The 10,139-nt window shown below is 48.8% G+C and overlaps 2 protein-coding genes across 2 annotated transcripts; one reads left to right on the forward strand and one right to left on the reverse strand.

Annotated features, from left to right (window-relative positions):
* Positions 1-1,974: 1,974 nt before the first annotated feature.
* On the reverse strand, positions 1,975-3,950 carry FSUBG_2216 (uncharacterized protein; the record flags this gene model as incomplete). Its single annotated transcript, XM_036679967.1, has 3 exons — positions 1,975-3,128; positions 3,178-3,343; positions 3,390-3,950. 3 exons carry the CDS (start codon positions 3,948-3,950, stop codon positions 1,975-1,977), a joined length of 1,881 nt encoding a protein of 626 aa, XP_036542138.1.
* A 796-nt stretch (positions 3,951-4,746) lies between these two features.
* Positions 4,747-5,339, forward strand: FSUBG_2217 (uncharacterized protein; the record flags this gene model as incomplete). The annotated part of the gene is made up of 2 exons (XM_036679968.1): positions 4,747-5,020; positions 5,077-5,339. 2 exons carry the CDS (start codon positions 4,747-4,749, stop codon positions 5,337-5,339), a joined length of 537 nt encoding a protein of 178 aa, XP_036542139.1.
* Positions 5,340-10,139: the final 4,800 nt, after the last annotated feature.

The raw sequence follows: 10,139 nt of genomic DNA on the forward strand, positions 1-10,139 counted from the left end.
TCATGAGAGGTCTCGCTATGGCAATGGCTGAGATGAGGTGGAGGTTGAAAATAATCTGATATACAACCAAATATTGATGAGCAATATGATAGAGAAGATAGATGAAGCTCAATGAAAAAGAACAAACCATACTGATTTCCTTGGACGTTTATGTATTCTCTCGACTTGATTTGTATCAGAACGATTGTGTTTGGTCGACGTTGACTTTCACCGCGGGACCCTCGGATCTAGCAAGTAACCTGATATGATCAGAATGCGGGGAAACGTCAACACACGTGCCCATTGACCAGACTCGATGTCGGCAATTGCTAAGATTTTCGTAATTCTGTATTTAACGGATCGTAATTATCGAATTGGCTCTAGGTTCGGAGGGTTTGCCAGGATGTGTAGATAATTCTCCGAGTGGTGGTGGCTTGTGAGGTGTCACTTATGGCGTCTCGAGGTCACATACAGCTGCAGTGGCACTTGCGATACGGAAGGCGATTGTGTATTCGAGATTCCTTCCATTGCTACGGATATCTCTTACTTGACAATGGCTCTTTCGAACCAAACGAGTCCCTCTCGAGTGATTCTCTCTAATACCAGTGCAGAAGTTTACTGCTGTGAAAGGTCACAATGCCGGCGAGCTATTCTGCACTGGATCCACCCAGATTGACGACGAAGACGAGGAACCATCGCGCTGTTACACAGCGTTCATAAATCCCGCTGTTATCAGCATTTCACACCGGACAAGCCCTGGCCCTGATGGTGTTCCTCAGCTGTCTCTACCCGCGATGATCTTCAATCCTCACGTCCCAGACCTGCAATTGACATAACGAGAGAGTGAGTAGAGCTGGAGAAAGGTTGTATAAGCCTTAATTCGAGCGCTGACTAACATCCAAGCATCCGGTGTGGTGTATCGGTTATCATTCCGCGTTTTCAATTGTTCTGCAATTAAGAGTGCCGCGGCGAGCGGGGTTCGATTCCCCGCACCGGAGATTCCTTTTGCTCTTCTCGTGAAGATTATTATCTTTTTTTCTTGATTTAAAAGCTCATATCGTCGGATTCGTGGTGTTGAGGCCGTCGTGTGAAGTCCGGCATGGCCATATTCGCTGAGTTCTCCTTCCTCGAAAGTCAAGCTGCAATGTGGGGTCCATCTGAATGTGGCGCTTTTGATTGGCCAGATCTCGTTCACCGCGGGACCAGCCGCGTGGGAGATCTCGTAGGGCTGTCATGGGGAGGCAGGAGACAAGAAACTTGGGACGTCTACTCTAAATGATGAGAAGTCTTAGGTAAACTTAGGATAGACTTAGGATAGTTTTATAAATTTAGGGTAAGCTTAGGTAAAGTTAGGATAGGGACGACTGTTTGAAGTGATCAGTCTTATTGCATTAGGTGTTTTTACCTGGCGCTTTGTCTCTTAGTACATCGTGCTTTTCTATGCTTGCTAAATTCAATTCTGCCCAAACATGGCTGGGTCTCAATTCCACATCTTCTATGGCTCTCTGTCCTGAAAAAAAAAACAACAACATTGAGACAAAAGTTACCATATCGTCTGAAGCAGACACACAATTTTTACCCAAGCAACAAAATCATCACTATGTGACTCTGCGTTACAAAGACTCAGAAGAAACTGGCATATCACCCCAGTCATAAGCCAGGGAAGAAAGGATGCTGATTGTTGGAGATAACACAAAACGAACAGAGTGCTGAAGACTTGCCCATAGACTCAAAAGTCCAGCGAGGGTGTCTTGTATAATCTTCGCGCAATGGACGAAAGACAAGAGAAGACGACAAGAAAACAACAAATACAAACATGATCTTTGTGTGAAGATCAATTAAAGTGCCAGCAATAGTCAAAGCGAACAATTTGAGGAGACATTGTGTTGGTCGCGTCGTATCTTCGGACAGTGCGAGACAGACGAAACGAAAGCGCCATGGGAAACACGTATGTTTGGTCGAATTTGAGCCAGGTCATGCCAGAGTATCAGAGGCTTATTCTCCTCCCGTGCTCTCGTGATTTCCAAAGGCATGGTGATTGTTCTCATATACCTGCGGAGCGTTGCGGGTTGAATCGCCACCCCTGTAGGCGAGCTGAAGCTCCAGATACTCCTCGACATCTGATGTGCGTTCTTCGATTGATGTAGTACGTTGCACAAGATCGTCGATATCCTTCCGATATTCAGTTATGGCTGGCAGCACCAGCCCCTGGATCGCGGCTCCCTCCCTCTGGGAGGCTTCCAGCTGTACTCGACTTGTATCCACGATGTTGCTTAGGATCTGCTTCATGTCTCTGAGTTCCTTAACTGCTGAAACTGCCTGGCCGATGTGCCCTGTTGCTCCTGCGGTATTGGCGTTGTGCTTCGCCAGAGTATCTACACACTGAGTGATAGAATTACTCAGCGGTTGGATGAGATCATGAACCGCCTGGAAAACGACACCTGTGACCTGCCTTTTGATGTGGTATGCGATCCCTTCGCGGGTCTCCTTCAAGTCAGAATAATACTGTGTTCTAAATTGACGGAACCAAGATGGCTCATCAGGGTCGTCAAGAGGGAGTTGTCGAAGACCGTATGGCTGTTGTGTGGATACGTCGCCAGGAGTTCCAAGAGACTCACGGGTGGTGAGACGAAGAGGTAGCCGTTCTCCAGTACGCGAGTGTTCTTTTTCACGAGAACTCGATGAGAACACGAAAGAGTCAGAGGAACCCTGGGGAGCCATAGTGGAAATGTTGCCTCTGCCCTCAATTGACCGCGGCAGACGTTGTGTTGAAGCGCCAGACTCGCCAGAACGCTGGTCTACCAACCCGAACTTGGCTCTCGCATGGTCGCTTTGAGTTGAATGCTCACGAAACAGCAGACGATCTCTAGGATCATCTGAAACACTCTGATCATTTACCTTCTCGTAAGAAACAACAGGAGCACTTAGGCGTGAGCTTCGTTCCTGGCTTCTAGCCCACTGGCGCGAAGGAGTTACAGGTAAGCGGAAGGCCTGGTCGCCGGCCGAAGAGGTGCGGTTGAATGCAGGTCGATTCTGCTTCAGACCACGCCCAGAATCCCTATGTTCGTGGAGCTTATTTTTCCACTTTAGAGTACGAGAACGAGCCTGGCTATCGGCTACGGGTGCCGCTGGGTGATCGGAGGCCTCGACTATTCATTGATTAGAGGTGATTTTTTGCTTCTGATCGTGTTGACTCACGTAGACGGGCTGCCTCAGCCGATGATGGAGTTCTAGGGAAGTCTAACTTCTGCAACTTTGTGCGGGGATTGAGAGAGGCATTTGAAGTGCCACGCTTTCGTGATAGATCTCGACTTGGCTCAGGAACGTTTACTGCCTTGAACCTACTTCGGGTCACCGTCTTGCCCTATGCTTGTCAGAAGAATCTCGGAGTTGCCTTTCAGGGAGCTCACATTTGTTTCATCTTGATCATCTCCGTCATTGTTGTCATCTTCATAAGTGCCATCGCCATGGGTATCGTCATAATCGCTCTCGTTGTCACAGATATCCATAGCCTCAATCGACTGAGGAGATTTGGGTTCCTGTGACGCGAGGCTCTCCTCTGAGGAACGCGCCTTTTCCCCCTTGGTTCCTCGAGGCTTGACTGGCTTTTTGGACACAGGGCTTGCCCAAGACTGCGGGTCTATGTTCTTGTATTTGGCACGAAGCCATTCCTTTGGCTTGGAGAGCTTGTAGTCGTCGTAGGTAATCCGGAAGATAATCCAAACGGCAAAGGTCATGTGGTCAGCTTTCCAAAGCCGATGACCGCTTGGCTGAACTTGGTTTGTCTTTGTGATTTTTGTTTCTCCTCTTCTGATAAGGGAAACGAGTTCTCTCTTGCTTTTGTCGTCCCATTTGTCAGAATACCGATCCCAAGCATCCTTGAGTCGCTCCAAGAGCTGCTTGTCTTGGTCACTTGAAGGCAGGTTGGGATCGCTGAGCGACGGAAACTGGATCGAACTATTATCATCCATGATGGCCTGGCAACAGCCGACGGGGAGAGAAGGGGAAGGTAGTCAGAAGGAGTGGGCAGCGAAGATGATGATAGCTTCGTCGAGCGATGTTAAGAAGGGAATGCGGGTTGAAGAATAAGAAGAAACGGAAGAGCGGGAGGAGTATAAGGAAAAGTGAGAAGGTAGAGAAAGAGAAGTTTTTTATGGATTGATTGTTGACTTATTTCCTGCTCTTATTGCTTGCTTGCTTGCCTCCATGATTCACACTCGTGGGCACTGACAGTAGTGCCGGACAGTGACACTAGCACTGATTCACACTGCCAATTGTTCTTACCTTAGAACCGGAGTTAATATGTAAGGTGGATAACGAATCTAAAAGAAACTTAACTTTTCTTTTGCTATTCTTCTCCTGCACCCTCTTATCCTTCTCTCAACACCACCGGTCTCCCAAGGCCCCCACAAGCCCCTCCCAAGATTCTCTTGAGATTCTCCAACATAGGTATCACAAGTCACGAAGATATGCCCCAGGACATCAAAGAGAATCAAGCGTCTGGGGAGGTCGAGGCTGTCTCGAACGCCCTGGGGAATTTAGAGGGGGAAATAGGATTGCTTTAGCCGTGCTGTTGACCCTGCCGACCTCACTGCGAAAGGCGCGCGCTCTACAAGGTCGTGGATGACTCTTGAGAATATCTCATCTGCGTCCCCAGCGCTCATCGCGCTGTTAAACAACCAGGAATATGTTCGTTTTACCATTAACCTCCAGTCCTGACTCCACTGATATATGAAGCTCTCGAACCAAGTCTCAAAGCTCACGGAGATGGTCGCCGACCTCAAGGTCGGTCCCCGAAGCAGACGATCCTCGGCCAGCAGCCGCAAGAGCGGAGTTTCAGACATCACCAACCTCATCGAGAACGAAGCAGTTGATTCATTCATCGCGGATGAGGATATCCTTACCATGTTCCAAGCCTTCTTGGCTGAGACCGGCATTCCGATCAACATTCGTAAAGGAAAGAAACCCCTCGAGTACGGGGGGAGATTCCGCGATGCAGCCATTGACATGATGAAGGAGTCCTGGAACCCCGATACCCTTGGTAAGCTATTCATGTTCACCTTACCGTTCCTCTTCCAGCTGCTGACATTTATCTAGACGAAGCTATCGCTCGCCTCCTCGCGCTTGAAGACCACGACATCATCCGTCTCTACAACGGCTTGAGCGTAAAGCACCGTGACCAAAAGGCGCAGGGCAAAGGAAAGAAGGCTGTTGTCCAAACCCGTACCGAGTCCTTCCAGACGGCTATCGACGGCAAGGATACCATTACTCACCGTCGAGGGGAGAAGAGAAAGGCGCCACGTACCAGTTGCGAGGGTGTTACTACCACGCAATGGAAGCTGCAGCGAGACCGCCACTAGATTTCGGGGCCGGCTTGCTATGAGGCTCGCCGCTCCCCAACACCAGACCCAAGGGCTTGAGGGTTGAAATGACGCTCGAACACTGCATACACTGTCACCTCTTTTTGTTAACAAGGGCGACCATGGCAAACCAGGGGAGAGGGACTTTGCACTGCACCTAGGGTAACTTACCTAAGCCTATCCTAAATTTTGAAGAAATACCCTAAGTTTATCCTAAGTTTACCTAAAGCTTCTGTCATTCTGAGGATAGAAGTCCCAAGTTTTCCTGCGTCTTGCCTCCTGCTACCTTGCCCCCCCCCCCTGACCCAAGAACATACGTCTTTCGCACAAAGCGTTGAGCCTCAACAGGCCTGGATCACGACGATGAGCACCATGTCCGCCGAGCTGCCCGTAAACAACCCCGGGTTAAACTATATATATGTATATGCATGATTGCATCCTGGCTCCCCATGGCAGCATAGAAGGTCGACGTTGCTATGGAAGGCAGAGACCTATAGCGCCCGGATATATTGTTATTTTACCACAGTCGAACAACTAGAACATATGTGCCCATCAGGCCAGCAACCCTGAGACTGGTCATCGCCCTATGGCGCAACATTCATCCGACAATGAGCGCCTCTAGTCCTGCGAAGAGATCGCAGAGTGAGCCACCAAAAACCTCCAGGATCACATCGCCGACTCGAAGTGACCAAGAAAGTTGCAGATATCGCCGTTCAGGCGGTCGCAAAGGCGACCGGACAATTGAGCGACTGTCTTCTTGAGGGTGTCAAAATGATGGTACAACACCATCAATCGGCCGCAGAGATGACACAGAGGATCGACGCGCCAGGGCGGCCAACGCTGATGCCCAAAAAAATAAAGGAGCTGCTTAGTGACATTTCGTCACCAAATTAACGCCAGCTAGAGGCGCTACAGGCAGAGGGAATGGCCATTAACCAATTGCTGCCAACAATTAAAGATCACCACGAAGAAATCGCCCAGCTCCAGCAACACGCAGTCGAGGTCGAAGAGTACCTTGCTCTGCAAGCCGCTCGCTGGGCCGGTGAGCAGTTGGTGTGCCTAAAATGTATTTATGAGAGTGGTATTTGAGTTGGTAGACCTGATAGCTGGGCTTGCGTCGTGCACACTCGTTGGTCAAGGTGAGGGAGGAGACCGTTAGCAGAAAGGCTCCCAAGAATCCCGCTACTCGCCGTCAGAGTGTTCACCCTTCCCTCGAGGAGAATGGCAAGGGCAGTGGCCAGGTATATCTATTCTGTCTCTGAAGACTCTATCCCAGGCCGCGCATCTAGCCAAGCTGGCGAGGGGTACATGGAACAAGTGGCGGCAAAAGACCTCCCCCCTGAAGATAGCGTCATGATGCTCATCACACGGGTCTTGAACCTGATTAGCTACTGTACCCAGTCGTAGGATAACCTTGGGTAAATTGAGGAGAGACTTAGCTAAGCTTAGTATATATATATATATATATATATAGTGGAATCAGACTAGCTTCCTCCCCTTCTCCTCTGCTATCCTCTGCTATCCTTGTCGTCTCCTGGCTGTGCTTCGTCTGGGTCTCTTGCGCTGGGGAGCGCCCTGGGTGCTTGTGATTGTCGTATTGATCTGATTTTGTTGAGGTTGCAAGTAAAGGAGGAAAGAATAAGAAGTTTATTGAAAGCAGTGGCCTTTGAATTATACAGGTATTAATATACCTGGTGTCCCTCCCCGGCGGTTCCCAAAGCTACAAATTTCCTCCCTCCCCCAGGGGTGCCTAACGCCACGATTTTCCCGTAGTTCTTGCGGCTATTGTTCTCCTCCGGGGTCTCCACGCATACATGGGACGATTCCAAACAATTCGGCCTGCCACAAAGATGTGAGACGTGTTCTTTCCAGGGCATTTTAAACCTATGGACCAGAGCAAAATTTCATGCAGCAACGCGAATTTGTTCCCCCCGCCAGAGCTGACCTGAACATAGCCATTCGTTTTGTTGGGGACTTTATTCGACAGACGGCAAAAACCGTCGACGACGGAGGATTTGGCCTCCTCCTGGATCTTTTTCATGCATAGTTCGGTCGATTCCATGAAGCGTGCGCGTACTTCATTCCGTCTCTGGTCCCACATATCGTCAGTATTTGCTACTACCATCAAGACCTATCCAGATCCGGACTCACGAGTTGCAGAACTTGTGCGGACCGTCTAGGTCGAGATTTGTTTTTTGCCAGGGGCATTCTACTTAATAATCCCGGCGGAGCGTTTGCCCTGCTGGGAGAGACTGTCCCTGATTTCTTTTTTGGTCGAACCACTGTCAATATTAGCCCACGTCCAACACACACGCACCCAACCCTAGACTTACTTTTCTGAGTGCCTGAAAAACGGGTTGGAAAAAGAGTTGTCGAGATTGGGGGGGCACGCCGGAAGCAACCGCTCTTATTCGCCTGGAGACTGGAGGTAGGCTGCACGTTGCCCTTCACCGGAATGTTTCTAAGCCGTACGCATATCAGTATTCACTTCCCAGGACTGATTGACAACCACTTGACTCACCTGGGTAGGATTGTACTTGAGGAGTGTGCCTTGGCTAAATTTCCTCGACAGAAGTTGAATTTTGTAGGAAGTGTTAGGATGAACTTTCAGGCAAAGCCGCAACGGAAGAGTAGGTTAAAACCGCATCAGAAGACACCTTCCGCCACTGCACCTTGATATGAGGCAATAGATGTTACAAAGGAAGCTGCTACTCGCGTTCGTTCAGCCTTTGGATCGCCAGAGCCCCATATGTTCTTTCCTAAGAGCGAAGCTATTCACAACACCAAGGCAAGAGCCAAATGTCAACGTACCGGGCCTGAGCGATGCCGGCAGCCAATCCTAACTTAGTACCTTAAGGTATCAGCTGTAAGCTCTCTGGGTCGCAGGTGCCGAATGGGGTTGACATCTGCTTGAAGAGGCCCGCACCTCAGGGTCCTGTAAGTTAGGAAATACAGAAACGACGGGTGGAGTACTGGTAGGATCTATGATATTGCTCCACAGGCAGATTCCTGTTCAAGCTATGAACGATTAATAAGAGATAGCCGTTGTTCTTGGGCTGTCTAGAGCTTTCCTGACTGGTCCAAGTATTTGTTACAACTCATTTACCCAGTCACCCCGGGTCGTACCATAAGAGTTCTTGCAAACAATTCTGTGATAGCAGTGGGCCTACATGAGACAAGCACATTGTGATTGGCAGGATCTCGATTACACGGGTTGTCCCGTGGTAGATCTCGGCAATGGGAATAACAACACTCTGACACCTCGTTTCGCCCTAGGAACCTGATCACTACTTGAACGTTCAAATCTCAACCCAGCATGGGAGGCTGTCTGACCACTTGAGGGGGAAATGATGTTTGGGCTAGGTAGTCTGAGTCTGTACTTAGCTCATCCCAAGTTACTCATCCTAAAATTGTTCTTGTAACTTATGATTAAAGTCATACATTTTATGCCACTCCCTGACCTGTGATGTCACCCTTTGCGCTAGGATCACTTTGTCAAGGAATGTGATCAAGGGCCACCGACAGCAAGACAATGCGATTGGTTTACGAGACATGTTAATCACACTTTTGTCCAAATTTGTGAAGCGTTTATTTCCGGGAGACAGGATCATGGAGGGAAATGATTGTTTCCATGGGGTTGGATATGTCGTCTTGATCGACATATCAGCTCGCAGCCAGATACAGCAATCTTCCAAATCAGCCGAAACCTATAGAGTTCGATCACAAAATTACAAATACCATCAGAGAAGCGACTGCTTCTTCTGAAGTATGATGAACAGGAATATTCTTCAAGTGACAGCCCTGCTATAAACAATAGAGAGAAAGTTATTGACACTCTAATAGTAAGGCAGAAGCAAAGATACGTTACAACATGTCTCCTTCACGTGTTTTGTGTTACTGAATCTCGTCATACGTCATTAAATTCCAATCTCCCCAAACGGTCACAACAGGGCGCATGATACAATTACGGTAACCCAACATCCGAGAGAACGGATCTCAACATTTTGAACTTGACAGATAACAGGACTCGAATATGAATTCAAATATTGGTGACCAGCTGGCATAGCTCGCTTGATTGAGATTACCGCTTGCGGGAACTTCCGCCGGCCCTGGAGGCTGGATATCCCTCGCTAGGAGGGCACGAGACGAACAAGGATCTACATTCTCGAGATTCTCTTGAGCTACCTACTATTTCATTTGACGGTTGAACATGATCTGACAGTGTCGATCTCAGTCTTGGGTCTCGAACATGACGTTTGAAGTGGTTATTGTCATGGCTGAGGCTCTGCAAGCTAGTCCTAGGACGGCGTTGGCGTCTTGGAAAAAACGACCTGTCAAGAATGGATCTGGATTCAGACCCTATGAATCCCCTGTAACTGTGCCTGATCGTCATAACAAAGAGGTCTTATGTCAGTGTGGGGTGGCATGCAAAGCTTGACAATCACCGTTGAGAATGTCCTGTCACATAAGCTGCAAGGCACGGATCTACCAAGCTTATTCCCACAAACAGTCAGTTGCCAGTCGCTTAATTTGACCGATTTCAGCTTACTGTTGTCCAATAAGGTGTCGTGAAGGGAGACGAGATACTTTTCACTAGTATTGAATGCGAAAAACCCTTGGCATGAGGCTGCGCCAAGGCAAGCCACCGGAAACAAGACCCGGAAAAAGTGTCAAAACACAGTGATATCAGATACGCGAGCGGACGAAGGTCCAAGTGGGTGACTACGATAGAGTCAACACGAAGGCTAAGGATATCATAAGGACACTTTAGCTTACAGTAATGTTTGCCTAGATTCAAAA

Source organism: Fusarium subglutinans (assembly GCF_013396075.1).
Source record: "Fusarium subglutinans strain NRRL 66333 chromosome Unknown NRRL66333_c0000019, whole genome shotgun sequence".
In the NCBI taxonomy this organism is placed as follows: Eukaryota; Fungi; Ascomycota; class Sordariomycetes; order Hypocreales; family Nectriaceae; genus Fusarium; species Fusarium subglutinans.